Source organism: Oncorhynchus mykiss, chromosome 9 (genome assembly GCF_057628025.1).
Source record: "Oncorhynchus mykiss isolate SJ-2025 chromosome 9, ASM5762802v1, whole genome shotgun sequence".
Lineage (NCBI taxonomy): Eukaryota > Metazoa > Chordata > Actinopteri > Salmoniformes > Salmonidae > Oncorhynchus > Oncorhynchus mykiss.
The window spans coordinates 22,404,120-22,428,425 of NC_143030.1; the positions used below are offsets into that span (position 1 = coordinate 22,404,120).

The following is a 24,306-nucleotide window of genomic DNA, read 5'->3' on the forward strand; positions in this document are numbered from 1 at the left end:
ATACGGTCACTATGGGGATGACATCCTCAATGCACTTATTTATGAAGCCTGATGTGGTAAACGTATTCAAGTCTGTGCTAGCGAAACAGTCTTGTAGTTTAAAATCAGCTTCATCTGACCACTTCCACATTAAGGGTGCCACTGGTACTTCCTGTTTGAGTTGATGCTTGTAAGAAGGAATCAGGAGGATACAGCTGTGGTCATATTTGCCAAATAGTGTGCGAGGCAGAGCATTGTATATGTCTCTGTGTACAGAGTAAAGGTGATCTAGAGTTCTTTAGCCTCTAGTTGCACAGGTAACATGCTGACAGAAATTAGGTAAACGGATTACGACCCATAGCCTGGCCTGCTAGGCTTCAGAGGGGAGGGGAGCCTACTGCAGGAGTTAGAAAGAATTAGTTTGTGTCCTTGAGAGAGGTCTGTGAGAATGAGATGGTGTGCTAAGGCAGGGAATTTGTAACCGTTACAATACTCCAGATGACCCATAGGAGGTCCGTTGTGGATAGAGGTGGACAGTTCTTGAGAGCATCATTTGTGTATATGGGGGAAATTCCTACAGAATGAAACAAATCTAACAAATATATCATTCTCATTCCCTATCATTCACACAGATATCCATTACTAACTGAACTGTATCACCTTAGAGTTTAGTAGGGGTCAGGGGTTTACCTGGGTGGGCAGGGCTCTTGGCTGTAGCCTGGATACACCTTCTACTCTACACTCTGTAAATTAATGATTACAGATTAATAATTTATACAACTTTTCTACTGGTAAGTAGTAAGATACTTTGTGGGTCTGCATGGCAGTGGTCTGTGTTTCTAATTGTCATGGGCGTGAACAACGAAGAATAAGAGCAACTGATTGACACCACATATAGTAGACATCCTCCTAAAAACCACAGTGTGTACCAGGGTATTAGGCCTATCCAAAGCGCAGTGATGGCGTCGTTTTGAGCTCACAGCAGACCAAAGTGCTCAGATACCTGTTAACTGCTCACTGAGTGCGTGATGCGTGGGTGGGTTTATCATGGTAACAGTAGGTTGTCTCAGAAGCCCTATGCACAAACATTCATACAGACATGTTGTACATACAGAACACAAGAGAAAGACTAATTCAATTTCAGGTGGTATCAGTTGTTTAAGTTGTTGACACAGGATGCTGTAGAAAGGTCTTGTAAGTAATTATCTTGAAGGTTTTACTTGTTTGTTGGTTTGTGGTTGTCTCACCACTCTGGACAGACCTGAGTTAAATAGTAGACTATTTGTTTTCTCACACTTACTTTAGGTGCTCTTGATTTATCTTGCCTCCATTGCGCCGGTCAAGCTTAGCAAGTGTACATAAAGAATTGGAAAGGAAACTAACACTATTTTGACCATGTCATTCAACAGTTACAATACTCCAGACGACCAATAGGAGGTCTGTAGTGCATAGAGCATGTCTTGTCTTGTCATGTACAGTATGACGGTGAATAGGGGTGGAGCATCATGAGTACATGTGGGGGAAACACCTACAAAATGAAACAAGTACATTTTTGTCATTCTTACATTCCCTGTATATAATTTACAGAATCACGCACTAACTGATGTGTAACACCCGAGAGAGTACATGGCTGACATGACCACCCAGCTTATTAACGAATACATGTGACACATTTTATCTAGTCTGTTTCACTCTCTGGTTAGCGTTGTTCTAATAGGAAGCAATCTCTTGGGTATAGAGGATCCTCTTCTATTGGTCTCCTTCTGACAGAGCATCCTGCAGTAGTCTTATAAGACTTGTCTGATTAAGAATGTACTGAAAGTCCTCCCATGACATCATCATAAACTGGCCCCTCCCCCTGAGCCCATAGATCTAGAATAAATGTATCACACATGAGACAGTTCACTCAGAGTTCAAATAGGGTTCATCAGCAGTTCGTTGTGGTTTGTAACTGATATATGATAACTAAATATATAGAGTCTGTTTTAAAAATAGCTTGTTTTGCTGTGGATGTAAGCTGTCAGGGCCAACATGATCAAAATGTTAAGATATTGATAACAACATTGACACCACATAGACATCCTGCTGAAAACCACATAGAGACACAGAGAGCAGGTAGGAGGGTCCCGTGTGCTTACAGCAGCCATCAGGCCCTCCCACCAAAACGTAGATACGACCTCATCTTGTGCTTACAGCAGACTGCAAAGTACCTGTGAAAAGTACCTGCAGTTCTTTGTGGTTTGTAAGTGATATATGACAACTAGATATATATATATATTAGTGTCCGTTTTATAAATAACTGTTTTGCTTTGATTGTAAGCTGTCAGGGGCATCATGAGCAGCAAGTAAAGATAGAGAGAACAAACGTGACACCACGTAGACATCCTGCTGAAAACCACATAGAGACATAGAGACACAGAGAGCAGGTTGGATGGTCCTGTGTGCACAAAGCCAGCATGCACACCTGACCAAAATGTAGATACGACCTCATCTTGTGCTTACAGTAGACTGCAGAGTACCTGTGAATTTGTTCACTTTGTGGGGGGTGGGGGTGAATGACATGCAACCAACACAACTAAAAGATGACAACACATTACAGAGAAATGACTTGAATAAATAGGTTGTCTCACATACTTATTCAACTACTCCCTGGAAGTCAATACAAAACTACACACAAACACCAGTCATTGTGTTCATCATATAGAGATCACTTTTCTATCCATTTTATTTTGAGTGATTGTTTTGCTCCAATTTATAACATAGTAGATGTTAGTTGTAATGAACTAGTGACGATGACTGCCTAGCCTGTTTGATGCATGTTACTCTATGATGCTGAAATGGATTCATAACCTGTAATTGATGTGTAAGTATGTAATTATTACCTTGTTATAGAGTCTGACATTTGGAACCTTTTGACAACTTCTAAAAGTTGCTGAAACTCTAATGTTGAGCTAGCCATGAGGACGTCCATGTATACTGCTGCTCCCTATTGAAAGACAATATAATTGCAATACTTCAATGTGCACATTAAATACATTAAAACTGCTCAGTTTGCACTACTTTTCTCATGAAGAGAGTGAGTAGTGCTCTTAGTGACATGGATGCTTGTGGTTTTGATGCACTGAGGTGTGTGAAGACAGTGTGTGGTGAGGACTGATGGTAATTTCTGGGGTTTAAAGATGAGTTAAGCTGAGTGGAAAATCCATTTAGGGCCGTCAGAACACCACAGAGATCTGATACAGGATACAGCTTAAAAAAGAGAGCTTTAGAAAAGCTGTTTTATATAGAGCATAATCCGTATATGGTTTTGCACACTGAATCTGTGGGTGAAATAATCAGCACCTCACAACCCTGAGCTACACACTCCACTCCCCTTCCCCCATGACCGTCTGGAACCTAAGAGTCTAGCGGGTAGCATAAACCTGCCTCTCAAACTCTCTCTGACCTGTGTCACTGCCCTGACAGGTTGTTAGGGAGGTTATTAGGGGGTCGGACATCTGTTCATCTTCTTGACGATGCAGGTCACACAATACTTGCACTCTACCTCAATCAGTGGCAGAGAGCAACATCTCTGTCTCTACCCATCAACAACTGTACTCAATAACATCTATCTGGGCTTGTGGGGTGGTGTGCATGCACAGTGAGTTATGTGATATTTGTTGTTTGTTCTTCATAGTTAGTTACGATTGTATGCTGCCTTTGTGTATAGCTGTATTGTAATGTGTAGGTAGCATATACATTTTCATACAGCCCTCCCCTTTTTAATAGCCTTGTTGCTCTACTTGTGCTATTAGATAGTATTATGTACCGTGGATTCATTACCTCTCTTTTAGAACTACTACCATTCCACTACCTTTCCCACTTTTTATTCCCATGTACATTCCTATGTCCATCTCCACATTCATCTCCAGTGTGTGTAAATACATTTCCTGTGTGTGTCAACTCTTGGACTGCCTTATGCCCCTCTATCTGGGGGCGGTGTCAGTGGGTCGCAAACCAGTCGAATACGTAGAGCCGGTTCACTCTCTTTCACCACTGTTCTGTCCTGCCGATGTATTGAAAAAGCAGCTAGATTTTTATTTACCATGTCCTTGTCAAAATCAAATCAAATCAAATGTTATTTGTCACATACACATGGTTAGCAGATGTTAATGCGAGTGTAGCGAAATGCTTTTGCTTCTAGTTCTGACAGTGCAGTAATATCTAACAAGTAATCTAACAATTCCACAACAACTACCTGTTACACACAATGTAAAGGGATGGAATAAGAATATGTACATATAAATATATGGATGAGCGATGGCAGAGCGGCATAGGCAAGTTGGCAATAGATGGTATAAAAAATGGTATATACATGTGAGATGGGTAATGTAAGATATGTTAACATTAAGTGGCATAATTTAAAGTGACAAGTGATCCATTTATTAAAGTGGCCAATGATTTGAGTCTGTATGTAGGCAGCAGCCACTCTGAGTTAGTGATGGCTGTTTAACAGTCTGATGGCATTGAGATAGAAGACGTTTTTCAGTCTCTCTGTCCCAGTTTTGATGCACCTGTACTGACCTCGCCCTCTGGATGGTAGCGGGGTGATCAGGCAGTGGCTTGGATGGTTGTTGTCCTTGATGATTTTTTTGGCCTTCCTGTGACATCGGGTGCTGTAGCTGTCCTGGAGGGCAGGTGATGCGTTATGCAGACTGCACCACCCTCTGGAGAGCCTTGCAGTTGTGGGCGGTGCATTTGCCGTACCAGGCGGGGATACAGCTCGACAGGATGCTCTCAATTGTGCATCTGCAAAAGTTTTAGGGTTTTAGGTGACAAGCCAAATTTCTTCAGCTTCCTGAGGTTGAAGAGGGACTGTTGTGCCTTCTACACCACACTGTCTGTGTGGGTGGACCATTTCAGGTTGTCAGTGATGTGTACGCCGAGGATCTTAAAACTTTCCACCTTCACCACTACTGTCCCGTCAATATGGATGGGGGTTGCTCCCTCTGCTGTTTCTTGAAGACCTCGATCATCGCCTTTGTTTTGTTGACGTTGCGTGAGAGGTTGTTTTCCTGACACCACACTCCGAGTACCCTCACCTCCTCCCTGTAGGCTGTCTCGTCGCTGTTGGTAGTCAAGCCCACTACTGTTGTGTCGTCTGCAAACTTGATGAACGAGTAGGAGGCGTCATGGCCATGCAGTCATGCGTGAACATGTCTGCGTTCAGCCACGACTCAGAGAAACATAGGATTATACAGTTCTTCAGTTCACGTTGATAGGCTAGTCTCGAACGGATTTCATTCAGTTTATTCTCCAGTGATTGTACCTTCGTAACTAGAACGGAGATTATAAGTGGTTTATAAACTCTTTGACGTAGTTTCGCAGGCATCCCACACACCAGCATCTATATTTGGGTTGCCTCCTTCATCTTCAAGTGTCGGGATTTGGGCCTGGTCCTGGATAATCAAATGGTATCGCCTCTGACTCATTGAAGTAGAAGTCCTCATCCAAACTGAGGCTAGTGATAGCTGTTCTGATGTTCAGAAGCTCTTTTAATCATAGGAAACCATGGTGGAAACATCATGTACAAGAAAAAGTTAAGATCTGCTCCAAAAATACACAAAATAGCACAATTGGTCCCTCCAGCGCCATTCCACATGAACATCAGCATTATGCACTCAGTATTATGGAAATAGATTTCGGATAAGGCAATATGATCGACTACAGTCCTGTCAAGGGGGTGTACTTGTACATCAAGCTGCCTCCTTCTACAGAAACAGGATATAGGTTGCGGTTCCCATGAGCTGTTCTGGCTCGCAAAAGCCAAGGCTCATGCTAGGCTACCTCCTTTTGACAACTAACTAGAAAACCTCCTGACTTCAGAGTCGAAAATGAAAGGGGCTGTGCTTTTTTACTGATAGGTTCTCCCCTGTGTCTTTCTCACTCAAACACCCACATGGACAGCCACACACAATCCCCTGTGTCTTCTATGATACAAGTGTACCCTACGTCTTTGAAAGTAAACAAATAGAATCTTGACCGGGACATTCAACAGTTACTGAAAAACAGCAACGCAGCTTTACGTGTTTACTAGTCTGTGACCAACTGACAGCCAAAGAGTTGGCACACAGGAACTTCATTCACACGCCCAGGAGATGTACATGGGGATGGAACGTGGGAAAGGTTGTGGTTCTGTAGAAGGAATTAAAATGCAATCAATATACTGTAAATGCGATATTACAAGAGCTGTAGTAAACAGTAATACAGGAATGTATGAATGGTATATAATCCCTGAAAATGTTTATAGGCCACAAACTGTACAGAGGCAGCATACATAATGTAACAATAGCTAACTATTAAGAACAATATAGACATGTCCCACAACTCACTTCGTGCATGCACACCATCCCACATGTCAAAAGAGATATGAGTGAGTCCAGCTTTTTGTTTTGAAGGACAGAGATGAGCTTGCTGCTCTTTCTGTTACTGGTGACTGAGATGGGGAGACAGGAATTTGGGATCTGGGACCCAAGATGACTGCCTGTGATCGGCTGACACCATGGTGTGATAAAGCACCTGGCAAAGATGACCCCTTGCAACCAATCGTTTTGGCTAGGGCCAGAGGTGTGAGGGGCCAGTTTACGACCCCTAGCCTGCTAGGCTCCAGAGGGGAGGGGAGCCTACTGCAGGAGTTAGAAAGTTAAAGAGTTTGTCCCTGGGAGAGGCCTCTGAGAATAATATGATGGGCTACGAGTCAACAGCAGGGAATTTGTAACAGTTACAATACTCCAGGTGACCCATACCTGGGTGGGTAGGGCTCGTGGATGTAGCCTGGATACACATTCTACTCTACTAACGATTACAGTTGGAGAATTTATAAAACCTTTGAACTTGTAAGTAATAAGATACTTTGTTGGTCTGCATGGCAGTGGTCTGTGTTTCCAATTGTCATGGGCGTGAACAACGCAGAATAAGAGCAACTGACTGACACCACATACAGTAGACTTCCTGCTGAAAACCACACAGTGTGCACAAGGGTTTCAGTCCTATCCAAAGTGCAGTGATGGTGTCGTTTTGAGCTCACAGCAGACCAAAGTGTTCAGATACCTGTGAACAGCTCACTGAGTGCATGATGCGTGGGTGGGTTTAGGATGGTAACAGTAGGTTATTTCTTTCAGAAGCCCTATGCACAAACATTCATACTGTATGTACAGAATGCAAGAGAAAGATTTCAGTTGGTATCAGTTGTTTTAGTTGTTGACACAGGATGCTGTTGAATGGTCTTGTAAGTAATTGTTTTGAAGGTTTTATTTGTTTGTTGGTTTATGGTTGTCTCACCACTCTGGACAGACCTGAGTTAAATAGTAGACCATTTGTTTTCTCACACTTACTTTAGGTGCTCTTGATTTATCTTGCCTCCATTGCACCGGTCAAGCTTAGCAAGTGTACATAAAGAATTGGAAAGGAAACTAACACTATTTTGACCATGTCATTCAACAGTTACAATACTCCAGACGACCAATAGGTCTGTAGTGCACAGAGCATGTCTTGTCTTGTCATCTACAGTATAAGAGTGAGCAGGGGTGGAGCGTCATGAGTATAAGTGGGGGAAATACCTGTAGAATGAATCAAGTACATTTTAGTCAGTCTTACATTCCCTGTATATCATTTACTAACTCCTGAGAGTGCATGGCTGACATGACACCCCAGCTTAATACATGTGACACATTTTGTCTAGTCTGTTTCACTCTGTGGTTAGTGTTGTTCCAATAGGAAGCAATCTATCAGAAGGAGGCTCCTCCTCTATTGCTCTCCTTCTGACAGAGCATCCTTATAAGACTTGTCTGATTCAGAATGCACTGAAAGTTCTCCCATGACATCATCATAAACCGTCCCCTCCCCCTGAGCCCATAGATCTAGAATAAATGTATCACACAGGAGCCAGTTAACTCAGAGAGTTCAAATAGGGTTCATCAGCAGTTTGTTGTGGTTTGTAACTGATATATGATAACTAAATATATAGAGTCTCTTTTAAAAGTAGCTGTTTTGCTTTGTATGTAAGCTGTCAGCGGCAACATGATCAAAACGTTAAGATATTGATAACAACATTGACACCACAGACATCCTGCTGAAAACCACATAGAGACACAGAGAGCAGGTAGGAGGGTCCCGTGTGCTTACAGCAGCCAGCAGGCTCTCCCACCAAAATGTAGATACGACCTCATCTTGTGCTTACAGCAGACTGCAAAGTACCTGTGAAACTGTTCACTGTGTGGGGGTGAGTGTTAGTGACATGCTATCAACACAACTAAAAGAGGACAACACGTTAGAGAGAGTTGACTTGAATAAATAGATTGTCTCCCATTTGATGCATGTTATTCCATGATGCTGAAATTGATTCAAAACCTGTAATTGATGTGTAAGCATTTAAATATTACCTTGTCATAGAATCTAACATTTTAAACATTTTGACAACTTCTAAAAGTTCCTGAAACTCTATTGTTGATCCAGTCATGAGGACTTCCGTGTATACTGCTGCTCCCTATTGAAATTTAGTAGAATTGCAATACTTCAATGTCCACATAAAATAAATACACAGTTGGTAGATTATTTATTAAAACTACTCTGTTACAGTGTCCACATTGTGATATTTTTTTTCAACATTATCAACTGTAATATACTCAGCTATGACATGTATTTTTCGTTCAGGCTTTTCTCATGAAGACAGTGAGTTGTGCTCTTAGTGACATGGATGTTTGTGGTTTTGATGCACTGAGATGTATGAAGACAGTGTGTGGTGAGGACTGGTGGTCATGGCTGGGGGTTTGCGATGAGTTAAGATGAGTGGTTGATCAATTTTGGGCCGTCAGATTACCACAGAGATCTGATACAGGGTACAGCTTAAAAATAGTTTTAGAAAAGCTTTGTTATATTGAGCATAAGCCGCATATGGTTGTTGCAGACTGAATCTGTGGGGTAAATTGTTGTGGAAATGTAAGGACAGAGGAAAATATGAATGCAAATCACACCATACCACATACGACAGCAGATTAATTTTGATTTGATCTAAAATACACAACATTATCAATGTAAATAGGAGTTTGACAGAATACAAGCCATTGTTTTGTACAACAATTACACTGAAAAGCCACAAGTTACACATAAGCATAAAACCCAGAGAAAGAAATGCAAGTCTATACGGAGGAAAAGTCTGCGTTTCAGTCCATGTTTTGGCACCTCAGCCCAGAGTACACAGTGTCTCTCTCCATGGTGCTCCTCTGTCTCTGGGTCTTTGGCTTCTTGTAGATGACATTCAGAGCAGCGTAATGGACCGGCATCAGTGTGTCATTGTCTTCTTGATCCTAAGAGGAATATCATAGTAAGTAGTAAGTCCCAGCATTAGACAGGCTGAGGTTTCTCTACGGGAGGTTGTAGACACAGCTCTGTGTAGGAGACCCAGCCTCAGGGCTCTTCTCACACTGATCACTCCTGTCTCCATGAGTGTAAATGATTCCTGGATGGGATTCTCCTGAGCCATGTCTGAGCCAATAGACAATGTGTTCTCCTGCACACGTCTCAGTGTGTACTGTACAGTTCAGAGTCACAGAGTCTCCTGGATGGCCTGACTCAGACACAGGCTGCTGGAGCACAGACATGCTGTTGGACTCTGAACCTGAAGAGCGTGACGGAGTAAGATCATAGTGTAAATTGCATTGGCCTGGTATATTCATTTATAAGCCAATTCTAAAGTATATTTTTAATTTGATGGTACAAACCTAAAATCCAGAATTAGAGAAGGAAGTTAAGTTATTTTGACAATTAAAACAGTTAATTCTCCAAATTTGACTTTGCCCGCTTCCATAGCACCACAGTAGTATGTGGCTGAGTCCCATGGCTCTGTCTTGGAGATGGTCAGGTCAAAGCTGTCAACTCCTCTGTTCACACTCAGATGTTTAGTCTCAGTAAAGTCCTTTGGTAAAGTTGTTAAAGTAAAAAATATCTTAGCCACTTTAAAATGACGACGCCATGAGAAGGGGTTTCTGTCCAAGAGTCTGCTTGAACCAAGCGACATTGGTATTGACATCAGTTTGCCAAAAGCAAGTGATATTCACACTACCTCTATGGTGAGTAACCATCACTGGGTTTGGTTGAACAATGTCCTTGGTTATTAACGCACAAACTGTCAAAGAAAACAAACAATACAGACCAAAGACCAAGATAAAGATAGAAAAACGTCTAAAATAAAATTGCTACAAACTAAATCAAATGGATTCTAAAAGCCAATAATATGTAGATCTTTAAAGAGGATCTAAATAAAAATGTATTACCAGAGTTGGCAAAAAAAAAACAGAAAGACTGTCCAATGTCTGATCATCATTGTAACGTCATTGGACTATATAGAATGAGGGTCTGACAACGGTCCACCTTTTAAATGATGACACTTTACATAGCCTTTATACAATGTAGGAGGGAACACTGAAACAAGAGATTGTATTGGCTGTGTTAACAGGAATCCATTTTTTTTTTGTCTGGTTTACCACAGTTTGAGCAGATTTTTTTTAAAGAAGACATTGTAAAGCAAGTCAGAGTTATTGTACCAAGACATTAAATAGTGGCTTGATGCGGCTGGTTATTTATTTGGGAAATTAAACTTTTATTAAAGACCAGTTCTCGTTTGATAATTGGACAAACAGTGAATGATCCTATTCCAGTCTCTAGTGCCTATGATACTGAGCCCATAGCAACCCAGCCCAACTCAGAGTTGACATTTTTATATAGTACATTTTTAATCTGGCTGAAATCCAACTCCAAAGACTGTAAATATGGGACCCGATGCGTCTCTGCTTGGCAAATCAAAATTAAGTCAAATGTATTTGTCACATGTAAACAAACAGTGAAAAGCTTACTTACGGGACCTTCCCAACAACGCAGAGAGAGAAAAAGAGACTGTTTAGAAAAATATTAACACAAGGAATAAACACACAATGGGTAACTTGGCCATATACACGGGGTACCACTACTGAGTCGATGTGCAGGGATACGAGGTAATTGAAGTAGATATGTACATATAGGTAGGGATAAAATGACTAGGCAACAGGATTGATAATAAACAGTGATCACAGCATGTGTGATGAGTCAAAAGAGTTAGTACAAAAAGCATCAAGCAAATAGTCTGGGTAGCTATTGGTTAAATATTTAACTAATTATTTAGCAGTATTATTGCTTTGAGGTAGAAGCTGTGGTTCAAGATTTGGTTCAAGATTTGGTGCATCGGTACCACTTGCTGTGCAATAGCAGAGAGAACAGTATGACTTGGGTGGGTGGAGTCTTGAACAAAGGCCTTCGTCTGACATCGCCTGATGGCAGGGAGCTCTGCCCTCTTTATTACTGTGATGGTGTGTGTGGAAAATAATAATTCCTTAGTGATGTGGACAATGAGGAACTTGAAGCTCTCAACCTGCTCCACTACAGCCCCGTTGTTGCGGATGGGGGTGTGCTCTGCACTTTGTTTCCTATAGTCCACGATCAGCTCCCTTGTCTTCCTGACATTGAGTGAGAGGTTGTTGTCCTGACACCACGCTGCCAGGTCTCTGACCTCCCTATCTCATCGTAATCTGTGATCAAGTCTACAACTGTTGTTTCATCTGCATACTTAATGATGGTGTCTTTGTCGTGCGCAGCCACGCAGGCATGGGCCAACAGGGAGTACAGGAGGGGACAAATCATGCACCCCTGAGGGGCCCCGGTGTTGAGGTTCAGTGCGGCGGATGTGTTGTTGCCTACCCTCACCACCTAGTGGCAGCCTGTCAGGAAGTACATGATCGAGTTGCAGAGGGAGGTATTTAATCCCAGGCTCCTTAGCTTAGTAATGAGCTTGGATGCGCTATGGTGTTGAACACTGAGCTGTAGTCAAGTCAAATGGGGTGGCAGGGTAGCCTAGTGGTTAGAGCGTTGAACTTGTAAACCAAAATGGTTGCAAGTTCTAATCCCTGAGCTGACGAGGTACAAATCTGTCGTTCTGAACAGGCAGTTAACCCACTGTTCCTAGTACAAGAATTATCACTGGAAATCAAATTTATCAACCCATGGAGGTCTGGATTTGGAGTCACACACAAAATTAGGCTGATCAAACTTTGATGTAAAAGTAGTGACTCCAAATGACTCCAGCCTGTAGTGTGGTTTTCCACTTTAATTTTGAGTGTGACTAGCCCATCATATTATTCTCAGAGCCCTCTCCCAGGGACAAACTCTTTAACTTTCTAACTCCTGCAGTAGGTTCCCCTCCGCTCTGGAGCCTAGCAGGCTAGGGGTCGTAATGAGGCTCAGTAGTGTATGTGGCTTCCACGTGCCTGTATGACCTCCCTACAATGCCTGGGCATGCTCCCGATGAGGTGGCGGATGGTCTCCTGAGGGATCTCCTCCCAGACCTGGACTAAAGCATCCGTCAACTCCTGGACAGTCTGTGATGCAACGTGGCATTGGTGGATGGAGCGAGACATGATGTCCCAGATGTGCTCAATTGGATTCAGGTCTGGGGAATGGGCGGGCCAGTCCATAGCATCAATGCCTTCCTCTTGCAGGAACTGCTGACACGCTCCAGCCACATGAGGTCTAGCATAGTCTTGCATTAGGAGGAACCCAGGGCCAACCTCACCAGCACATGGTCTCACAAGGGGTCTGAGGATCTCATCTCGGTACCTAATGGCAGTCAGGCTACCTCTGGTGAGCACATGGAGGGCTGTGCCACCCCCCAAAGAAATGCCACCCCACACCATGACTGACCCACCGCCAAACCGGTCATGCTGGAGGATGTTGCAGGCAGCAGAACGTTCTCCACGGCGTCTCCAGACTCTGTCACGTCTGTCACATGTTCTCAGTGTGAACCTGCTTTCATCTGTGAAGAGCACAGTGGCGAATTTGCCAATCTTGGTGTTCTCTGGCAAATGCCAAACGTCCTGCACGGTGTTGGGCTGTAAGCTCAACCCCCACCTATGGATGTTGGGCCCTCATACCACCCTCATGGAGTCTGTTTCTGACCATTTGAGCAGACACATGCACATTTTTGGCCTGCTGGAGATCATTTTGCAGGGCTCTGGCAGTGCTCCTCCTGCTCCTCCTTGCACAAAGGCGGAGGTAGCGGTCCTGCTGCTGGGTTGTTGCCCTCCTACGGCCTCCTCCACGTCTCCTGATGTACTGGCCTGTCTCCTGGTAGCGCCTCCATGCTCTGGACACTACGCTGACAGACACAGCAAACCTTCTTGCCACAGCTCGCATTGATGTTCCATCCTGGATGAGCTGCACTACCTGAGCCACTTGTGTGGGTTGTAGACTCCGTCTCATGCTACCACTAGAGTGAAAGCACCGCCAGCATTCAAAAGTGACCAAAACATCAGCCAGGAAGCATAGGAACTGAGAAGTGGTCTGTGGTCACCACCTACAGAACCACTCCTTTATTGGGGGGGTCTTGCATAATTGCCTATAATTTCCACCTGTTGTCTATTCCATTTGCACAACAGCATGTGCAATTTATTGTCAATCAGTGTTGCTTCCTAAGTGGACAGTTTGATTTCACAGAAGTGTGATTGACTTGGAGTTACATTGTGTTTTTTAAGTGTTCCCTATATTTTTTTGAGCAGTGTATTTAGCAGATGTTATTGCGGGGTTTTACGAAATGCTTGTGAACAGCAGTCATAAGACACTGCCTTTTCCAGGTGGGAAAAGACAGTGTTGAGGACATTAGAGATTGCGGCATCTGTGCATCTGTGCATCTTTTGGAGGGGGATTTAAATTGGAGTGGGTCCATGGTGTCTTGGATGATGGTGTTCATGTGAGCCATGACCAGCCTTTCAAAGCATTTCATGGTTACAGATTTGAGTGCTATGAGGCGATAGTTATTTAGACAGGTTTAGACAGGTTACTTACTTTGGGTGACAGGGTAGCCTAGTGGTTAGAGCATTGGACTCGTAACCGAAAGGTTGCAAGTTCATATCCCCGAGCTGACAATGTACAAATCTGTCGTTCTGCCCCTGAACAGGCAGCTCCTAGGCCGTCATTGCAAATAAGAATTTGTTCTTAACTGACTTGCCTAGTTAAATAAAGGAAAAATAAAATAAAAAAAGTTGTTGTTCCTGGGCACAGGGACTATGGTGGTCTGCTTAAAAAATGTAGGTATTACAGACTGGGTCAGAGAGAGGTTGAAAATATCAGTGAAGACACTTGCCCGCTGGTCAGCGCATGCTTTCAGTTGGCGTCTGGACCTGCGACCTTCGCCTGTGAATGTTTAAAGGATTTTCTCACATCGGCTAAGGAGAGCGTGATCAAACAGTCATCCAGAACAGCTGGTGCGCTCATGCATGATTTAGTCTAATGTGAGCATATCATTTGTTGCCTACCCACACCACCTGGGGGCGGCCCATCAGGAAGTGCAGGATCCAGTTGCAGAGGGAGGTGTTTGATCCCAGATTATTTATTTTATGGATGAGCTTGGAGGGTGCTATGGTGTTGATGTGAGCCATGACCAGCATTTCAAAGCATGCTACAGATGTATGTACCAAGCAGCAATAGTCATTTAGACAGGTTACCTTGGCGTTCTTGTCCTGTGTGAAGTGGAGAAGATAATAAACAAAAGTGAAATAAACAATAAAATGAACAGTAAATATTACACTCACAGAAGTTCCAAAAGAATAAAGACATTTCAAATGACATACAGCTATTGATTCATTTGTTGCTAGCTAGTCTCTCTCTCTCTCTCTCTCTCTCTCTCTCTCTCTCTCTCTCTCTCTCTCTCTCGCTCTCTCTCTCTCTCTCTCTCAGTATGACACCCCACATCTCTTTCCATCCATAGCGCCAGACTATAAGTACCTTACCAAAACCAAACTACCCCAGGCTCTAGACTAGATGTGTGCACAATGTGGGTGGAGTACAAATAAAGACAAACACTTATCTACTGTTGTTATCATAATATGGTTGAGTTTAATTGAATGCATGATGTACAATGATACTGTATGTTGGACACCTTGGGTTTGGGACACCTGCACACCTCCATCATCTTTTTAGTACAATAACCATACTTTAGTGTCCTATGTTCAAAAATACTATGAATGTGTTCTATGCAACATCTTGAAAACTTTGAGCACTTGTAGGTCTACTTCAGTGATTGCGCATCCATTATGTATTTGCATGCAGAGTGAATGCATCCATAAACAATAGACCTACTGCTCTAATGTTGAGCGTACAGAGGCAGGTGTCAATCCTCTCTGCAGACTCTCATCTGATGCATTCACTGCAGACGCAACATCCTCGGCCTGTAGTCAGTGTCACCTCGCTGGCGTGAACACGGATGGAAAAAACACACCTCATACAAAGATCTCTGTGGTCCAACGTTTCCACTCAACAACTAAACACACTGACATCATGCCTTCGCACATTTGGCTTGAACTTTTTTTTTCTTAGGCACTTTTGAGTTCTCACCTCCTCTGTTACTGTGACTTTAAGGGTTTGTTATGGTTTGCTACCAATGCTGTTTGATTTGCATGCAGATACTTTCTCACTGTGTTTCTAAGGCCTGTGATAAGCCTTGTCACTTTTTCAATGTCACTATTTCTGCTGGACAGAGTGATTCTGAGGAGGTTGATAACTAACCCTCAGGTCCAACACTTTCAGACCATAGTTTTCACAATTTTCAGGGAGGTAGGGCCATGCACTCTGTTTGCTTATAGATAACAAAACAGTTATCAACCAAATGACAAGTGTGCTTCTGAAATGGCACCCTATGGGCCCTGGTCAAAAAACATGCCTCTGGTAAAGGGTAGTGCACTATATAGAGAACAAGGTACCATTTTGGATGCCACCAAGGTCTCCGTACTCACCCTCTGCAACAAACACTCTGTCTGAATCATACACACATTACATTTATATTCAGACCACAACCTGTTGTTGTCATGATATTAATCTGACAATGTTAACAAAACACTTGAACCTCTTAAATGTAACTTAAAATGTAATCTAAAATGTAAACTATGTAATCCCCAAAAGTAATAATTTATCATGAGACGGGCATAAAGAATAAGTAGTAATGCTGCATACTCCAAGAAAGTTTCAAATTTCACCTTTCTGGTAAAAAATAGTTATAAATTGCTTAGTCACTTCTGAGGACAAAGCTCAAGCACACAGTACAAATATGAAAAAATTGCATTACATATTTTCTATTCAACAAAACTGCATGAGTGAGGCTTGAAAACACTTTTTATATATAGTAAAATTAAATGATAAAACCCCTAACTACAGATTTAAACCTCCTTATAACTTAAAAATGCATGTTTGTATGTTTAGTGAACTTTTTAGGAACTTGTCTTTCATCTCATACTCTTGTCCATCTATGACAAACAGAACGTGTTTTTTGTTTAAAATATATATATATTTTTTAGATGATTTTTTTGATAAATCGATCTCTTAATGTGCTATAGTGATGAAACCACTCTCTCCTGCTGCGCTGTGATGTAGGGTTCAGCCACGAGTTGATTGTCTGTCGGATGAGCGAATTAAATGGTAGGAGGGACATCCCAGGTTTAAGTGGTTTCAGAATTCAGAGTCACTCAAAAATATACTACTGTGTCCGTGGGAACCAGGGCTATTGCTCAATGCAAGACATTTTGATCTACGGTGTCTACAGGTCAATTTATAAAGTGAAAATGTTGGTCGGTCAGAACCGGGACCAGAACCAAGCAGGTCCCCTAAACATGGATTTTTATCACGTGATGTCTGACAAATATTAGAATGCTTTCAATAACTTGATAAAGTATTGAGAGGATACAATAATTAAGGAGACGTCTATATACAGTGCCTTTGGAAAGTATTCAGAACCCTTGACTTTACCCACATTTTGTTACGTTACAGCTTTATTCTAAAATGGATATATATATTTCCCTTATCAATCAACAAACAATACCCCATAATGACAAGAAAAGCAGGTAATTTTTTGTTGTTGTTGCTAAATATGACATTTACATAAGTATTCAGACCCTTTTCTCAGTACTTTGTTGAAGCAGCTTTGGCAACAATTACAGCAACGAGTCTTCTTGGGTATGACACTACCAGCTTGGCAGCTTGTATTTTGGGAGATTCTCCCATTCTTCTTTGCAGATCATTTCAAACTCTGTCAGGTTGGATGGGGAGCTTTGCTGCAAAGCTATTTTCAGGTCAATGTTCGATATGGTTCAAATCTGGGCTGTGGCTGGGCCACTCAAGGAGATTCAAAGACTTGTCCTGAAGCCACTCCTGCCTTTTCTTGGCTGTGTATTTGTCCTGTTAGAAAGTGAACCTTTGCCCAAGTCTGAGGTCCTGAGCGCTCTGGAGCAGGTTTTCATCAAGGATCTCTCTCCCAGTCCCTGCTGCTGAAAAACATCCCAATAGCATGATGCTGCCACCACCATGCTTCACCGTAGGGATGGTGACAAGTTTCCTCCAGATATGACGCTTGGCATTCAGGCCAAAGAGTTCAATCTTGTTTTCATCGGACCAGAGAATCTTGTTTCTCATTCTTTTGGAGCCTTTTGGCAAACTCCAAGCGGGCTGTCATGTGCCTTTTACTGAGGAGTGGCTTCCGTCTGGCCACTCTACCATAAAGGCCTGATTGGTGGACTGCTGCATAGATGTACAAGGTTGTCCTTCTAGAGGGTTCTCTCATCTGCACAGAGTAACTCTAGCGCTCTGTCAGAGTGACCATCGAGTTCTTGGTGAACTCCCTGACCAAGTCCCTTCTTGCCCCGATTGCTCAGTTTGGCTGGGTGGTCAACTCTAGGAAGGGTCTTGATGGTTCCAAACTTCTTCCATTTAAGAATGATGGAGGCCACTGTGTTCTTGGGGAAATGAAATGCTGCAGAAATGTTTTGGTGCCTCAACATAATCCTGTCTCGGAGCCCTATGGACAATTCCTTTAACCTCATGGCTTGGTTTTTGCTCTGACTAGCACTGTAAACTGTGGAATCTGATATAGACAGTGGTGTGCCTTTTCAAATCATGTTCAATCATTTGAATTTACCACAGGTGGACTCCAATCAAGTTGTAGAAACTTGTCAAGGATGATCAATGGAAACAGGATGCACCTGTGCTCAATATAGAGTCTCATAGAAAAGGGTCTGAATACTTATGTAAATAAGATATTTCTGTTATTTCTTATAAGAGGGTAATGTTGAGTGGAGTCTTTGTTGCGAAATAAGAAGCCGATTCTAGATTTAATTTTGGATTTGAGATGTTTAATATCAGTCTGGAAGGAGAGTTTACGGTCTAGCCAGACACCTAGGTATTTGTAGTTGTCCACATATTCTAAGTTAGAACCGCCCAGAGTAGTGATGCCAGTCGGGCGGGCGGGTGGCGATCGGTTGAAGAGCATGCATTTAGTTTTACTAGTGTTTAAGAGCAGTCGGATGTCACGGAAGGAGTGTTGTATGGCATTGAAGCTCGTTTGGAGGTTTGTTAACTTCTTTGGGCTAGGGGGCAGTATTCGAATGAGGTGAATGAGGTGCCCAAAGTAAACTGCCTGTAACTCAAGCCCAGAAGCTAGGATATGCATATAATTGCTAGTATTGGATAGAAAACACTCAAATGTCTGTAAATATAACAGAACTGATATTGCAGGCGAAAAACCGAGGCCAATCCATCCAGAATATTTTTTCCTCACAGATTGCAGTTCCAATGGTTTCCACTAGATGTCAACAGTCTTTAGAAAGAGTTTCAGGCTTGTTTTTGGAAAAATGAGCTAGAATTTGTAGTTTTAGTAAGTGTCTCCCATTTTGGCTGTAGTGTTTGTTGCGCTTTCCGGTGAGTGCGCGTACTTTGTTATTTATCTCCAGTAATGGTCTCCGGTATTCTCCGTCTTAAATTTAATCATTTATTTACATATTAGGGTACCTGAGGATGTTGTTTGATATGTTTGGAAGAAGTTTATCGGTAACTTAAGGGATTCATTTGTATGCATTTTGAACGAAGGAAACCGGTGGATTACTGAATCTAGTGCGCCAATGAAACAGACTTCTTTGGGACATAACGAAGGACTTTATCAAACAAAAGGACCATTTTGTTATGTAGCTGGGACCCTTGTGATTGCAACCAGATGAAGATCTTCAAAGGTAAATTATTTATTTTCTGACTTTCGTTATGCCTCTGCTTGGTTGGAAATTGTATGTAATGCTTTTGTGTGCGGGGTGCTGTCCTCAGATAATCACATGGTGTGATTTCGCCGTAAAGCCTTTTTGAAATCACACAACGCGGCTGGATTAACAAGAAGTTAAGCTTTTAAATGATGTATGATAATTGTATTTTCATGAATGTTTAATATTACAATTTTTGTAATTAGAATTTAGACCTCTGCAATTTCACGGGATGTTGGCCAGGTGGGACGGTAGCATCCCAATGATCCGTAAGAAGTTTTAACACAGTGTCCAAAGAAGGGCCAGATGTATACAGAATGGTGTCATCTGCGTAGAGGTGGGTAAAGGAATCACCCTCAGCAAGAGCGATATCGTTGATACATACAGAGAAAAGAGTCGGCCCGAGAATTGAACCCTGTGGTACCCCCATAGAGACTGCCAGAGGTCCGGACAACAGGCCTTCTGTTTTAACACACAGAACTCTATCTGAGAATAGTTGGTGAACCAGGCGAGGCAGTCATTTGAGAAACCAAGGCTGTTGAGTCTGCCGATAAGATTTCGGTGATTGACAGAGTCGAAAGCCTTGGCCAGGACGATGTAGACGGCTTAAAGAGGACAAATAGGGTAAATTGACTCAATAATTTAAAGCTCATGTGAACTTATTTTGCAAACATACCCACTTCTAATACATAATGGTAAATATGGCTCTTCAGTTAGTTTTCCAAAACAAGTAAAACTTATGAGCATAAAGCCACGGTCTTAGACGGTCTTTCATCAATGGCGGTTATGATATCGTTTAGTACCTTGAGCGTGGCTGAGGTTGCACCTGTGACCAGCTCGAAATCCAGATTGCACAGCGGAGAAGGTTCGGTGGGATTCGAAGTGATCTGTTTGTTCACTTGGATGTCGAAGAATTTAGATAGGCAGAGCAGGGTGGATATAGGTCTGTAACAGTTTGGGTCTAGAGTGTCACCCCCTTTGAAGAGGGGGATGACCAAAGAAGCTTTCCAATCTTTAGGGATCTCGGGCGATACGAATGAGAGATTGAACATACTGGTAATAGGGGTTGCAACAATGGCGGTGGATAATTTTAGAAAGAGAGGGTCCAAATTGTCTATCCCAGCTGATTTGTTCGGGTCCAGGTTTTGCAGCTCTTTCAGAACGTCTGCTATCTGGATTTTGGGAAGGAGAAGCTGGGGAGGCTTGGGCAAGTAGCTGCAGGGCAAGTAGCTGCAGGGGATGCAGAGTTGTTGGCCGGGGTTGGGGTAGCCAGGCGGAAAGCATGGCCAGCTGTCGAGAATTGCTTATTGAAATTCTCGATTTTCGTGGATTTATCTGTGGTGACAGTGTTTCCTAGCCTCAGTGCAGTGGGCAGCTGGGAGGAGGTGCTCTTATTCTCAATGGACTTTACAGTGTCCCAAAAGTTTTGGGAGTTAGAGCTACAGGATGCAAATTTCTGTTTGATAAAGCTAGCCTTTGCTTTCCTAACTGACTGTGTGTATTGGTTTCTGACTTCCCCGAGCAGTTGCATATCGTGGGGACTATTCGATGCTAGTGCAGTCAGGATGTTTTTGTGCTGGTCGAGGGCATTCAGGTCTGGAGTGAACCAAGGGCTATCTCTGATCTTAGTTCTACATTTTTTGAAAGGGGCATGCTTATTTAAGATGGTGAGGAAATTACTTTTAAAGAACGACCAGGCATCCTCTACTGACAGGATGAGGCCAATATCCTTCCAGGACACCCGAGCGAGGTCGATTAGAAAGGCCTGCTCGCAGAAGTGTTTTAGGGAGTGTTTGACAGTGATGAGGGGTGGTCGTTTGACCGCGGACCCATGGCGGATGCAGGTATTGAGGCAGTGATCGCTTAGATCCTGATTGAAAACAGCAGAGGTGTATTTGGAGGGCAAGTTGGTCAGGATGATATCTATGAGGGTGCCCATGTTTATGGATTTAGATTGTAGGACTTCCGTGGTGTTAAGCATATCCTAGTTTTGGTCACCTAACACAACGAACTCTGAAGATAGATGGGGGGCAATCAATTCACATATGGTGTCCAGGGCACCGCTGGGAGCTGAGGGGCGTCTATAACAGGCGGCGACAGTGAGAGACTTCTTTCTGGAGAGATTAATATCTTTCTGGGTTAAATATATGTCCAAAAAAACTAAAGCTTTCTTATGACTCATAGATATAGGACAGACACCTCAAAACCTTATTCCTTGTGATTTTTTTTTACGTATTTTTTTCTCCATTCATAAATGTGTAATTCAATGCGCTTCAATAGACTATAGCAGTAAAGGCCACATTCAATATTTTATCAAATACTTTATTGTTTTTGATACCTAAAGGGTTCTAAAGTTCATAATCAAATAGGTAACTGATCCATGGTATGACCATCTTAAAATAATTCCATATGTTATCTTAGTAGAACCCCCCCCCCCTCCACCACAATGACTTAGTCTTTGAAATGTTTTCAACTGCTTGGGAAGACATTCACAGGCATTTGTCATACACATGAATAATGTTAATGATATGTTTATTAAATTACACTTCTGTGAGTGTGTAGATAGGAGCCTGCCAATCGTAATCAAGCTATATTATCATAAACACTTACATTCAGGAACTGAAATGTGGACAAGAATATACTGTATAAGCATTTGGTGTCCATATCTTTCAATCACTACCCTGGCGATAGCTTTCTGAAGAAAACGGAAAGTGTACTCATGAGGATAGAAAAAGATCAGAGGGGAGGGTTCAACTTTCCTGTTCCGTGTCTTTACTAATGTCACAGCAGCCAATCAGGCCTGTGGACCATCTCTCCAGTCATGTATAAAAAGACACCCATAACCTCTTGATTCTCACTCTTATCTGACACACAGGACGACAAAAGGACATGCAATCCACAGAAGAGGACGATGACAAAACTGTGTCTCGTAATCTCTCTTTTATTTAGAGCAGGTAAGACATTGTGTTGACAAGATTTTTAAAAATTCTGGTGGAATAAGGGTACATAATGTTACGGGACCTGTAAACACAGGACTCTGATGTGTAGACTTTGACATAAAACATGTATTTGTTTCAGTGTTGTCCATTGGTATCATTACTCAGTCTGATCTTTTGAAGACCTTCATCCCTGGAGACACTGTTGATTTGAAATGCTTCATCTCTGGGACTGGCGGAGACTACTACAACTGGTTCAAACTAACAGTAGGACAAGCTCCAGTGATGATAGTATCTCTTTACCTTGACTCAAAAGATCCAACGCTCTATGGGGAGTTTGACAACAACCCTCGGTTTTCTGCAGAGAAGAACGGAGATAGTTTTGTGCTGACCATTTCAAATGCCAAGCCATCGGATGTGGGGATGTATTACTGTGCTGCACGTGATTATGATGGCATGATCTTTGGAAATGGTATATTTCTGATGCATAAAGGTGAGTAACACAGAAGTTAATACGGAATGTTACTGTTTCAGTGGCTTTGCATGTGGAAATTGTGAATTTCATTTATAATTAGAAGTTCATTAGGACCTTGGTTTTATTGAGTAAAAGGTGCAGGGTCCAGGAACCAGCATCTTACTCAGCAGTCTGTGTCTGAGTCAGTCCAGCCAGGAGACTCTGTGACTCTGAACTGTACAATACACACTGAGACCTGTGCAGGAGAACACAGCGTCTATTGGTTTAGACAAGGCTCAGGAGAATCCCGTCCAGGAATCATTTACACCCATGGAGACAGGAGTGATCAGTGTGAGAAGAGCCCTGAGGCTGGATCTCCTACACAGAGCTGTGTCTACAACCTCCCCAAGAGGAACCTCAGCCTCTCTGATGCTGGGACTTACTACTGTGCTGTGGCCTTATGTGGGGAGATACTGTTCGGAAATGGGACCAAGCTGGAGATTAGTAGTAAGTTATATGTCTTTACAGTTTTTGTTTATATCTATTGTATAATTTGCTTTGTCCAACTACGTACAGTGCAAGTTATTTATTTTTATAAGAAAATGTTTTTCCAGACAATTGCGGAGACCCTCTTCTCTTATTGTACTGCCTGAGCTCAGCATTGGGTCTCTCATTTATCCTGATACTTTTCCTTGGTTACATCATGTACAAGATGAACAAGAGAATGTGTCTGCAGTGCAGAGGTAAGAAATATCCAAATTAAATGAACTAATGATGTATGTAGCAGGTAAAGTCCTCCATTGAAGTTGCTCTTCTTTGACATCACCAGAGGTATTTGTAATGGAAAGAGTAGTCGTATCTTTATATTTTCTGTCTTTCTTTTCAGGACCCGTCTCTCAGACAAGAAGTCCAGCAGTCTCTACTTCAGACACAGGGGTAAGTAAAATTCATTAAAATTTATATTACTATGTAAAAAAAATAAAAAATAAAAATGATTTAATAATAACGTGTAGTCATATTCTTCCTCCATTTTATAATTGTTCATCACAGGCCCAAGATGCAGACAGTCTCCATTATGTAGCTCTGAAACTGAGCAACAAGAAGAACAGGTCTAGAAGACAGAGAAGCAACATGGAGGAAGAGACGGTGGTCATGTACTCTGGGATCAGACAGTAGAACTGGATGAATTAAATTAATTTAATACCAGATAGCTCTTAACTAGCTCTAACGTTATTAGCTTTATATGAATGCTTCAGTAAAATGTGTTGAAATCAGTGGTCATAGTTTTTCAAGTGTAATATAAAGTGCAAATAGAACAATAAAGCATTTCCATCTGTTGAAACCAAATTAATTTGAATAAGTTGAACTCAATGCATTTTGTTCACACACCTCTGGGGTCATAGTGGAGGGTGTCACAGTGACTTTCCACTATTGGAAACTAACCTTTCATAGACCTTTAACACAGGAAGACTGACCTGCAGCAACACACTGCACTCTACTTTCCTTCTCAGGGCCAGAGTATTGTTCATACCCCTGAGTGCAACACTGGTTTCTAAACACAGTGCTTACAATGTAAAGGTCAATGTTTTCTCATTTATGTGTAGTCAGGTAGTCCCTTGCATCATGTTACAGTAAATAACATAGGCCCCTTTCAACATAATCACTCATAGTGAAAGTGGACCACAGCCCCCACCACAAAAGGAGGACAGGTCAGTTATAGTGTAGGAGGTTTTCTTCCTTGTTTTCATTTTAAGACATAGGCCTAATGGTTGCACGCCACACACCCCCTCACATACACAGCAACCTA

General features: G+C 42.3%; 1 protein-coding gene and 1 pseudogene across 1 annotated transcript; one reads left to right on the plus strand and one right to left on the minus strand.

Annotated features, from left to right (window-relative positions):
- Nucleotides 1–9,335: 9,335 nt before the first annotated feature.
- LOC110532957 (uncharacterized) lies at nucleotides 9,336–15,010 on the minus strand (annotated as a pseudogene).
- Nucleotides 15,011–20,940: 5,930 nt separating this feature from the next.
- LOC110531678 (uncharacterized) lies at nucleotides 20,941–23,846 on the plus strand. Its single transcript, XM_090185782.1, has 7 exons — nucleotides 20,941–20,953; nucleotides 21,985–22,038; nucleotides 22,362–22,538; nucleotides 22,656–23,006; nucleotides 23,114–23,242; nucleotides 23,386–23,435; nucleotides 23,550–23,846. Exons 1-7 carry the CDS (start codon nucleotides 20,941–20,943, stop codon nucleotides 23,673–23,675), a joined length of 900 nt encoding a protein of 299 aa, XP_090041908.1. The 3' UTR covers nucleotides 23,676–23,846.
- The last annotated feature ends 460 nt before the right edge of the window (nucleotides 23,847–24,306 follow it).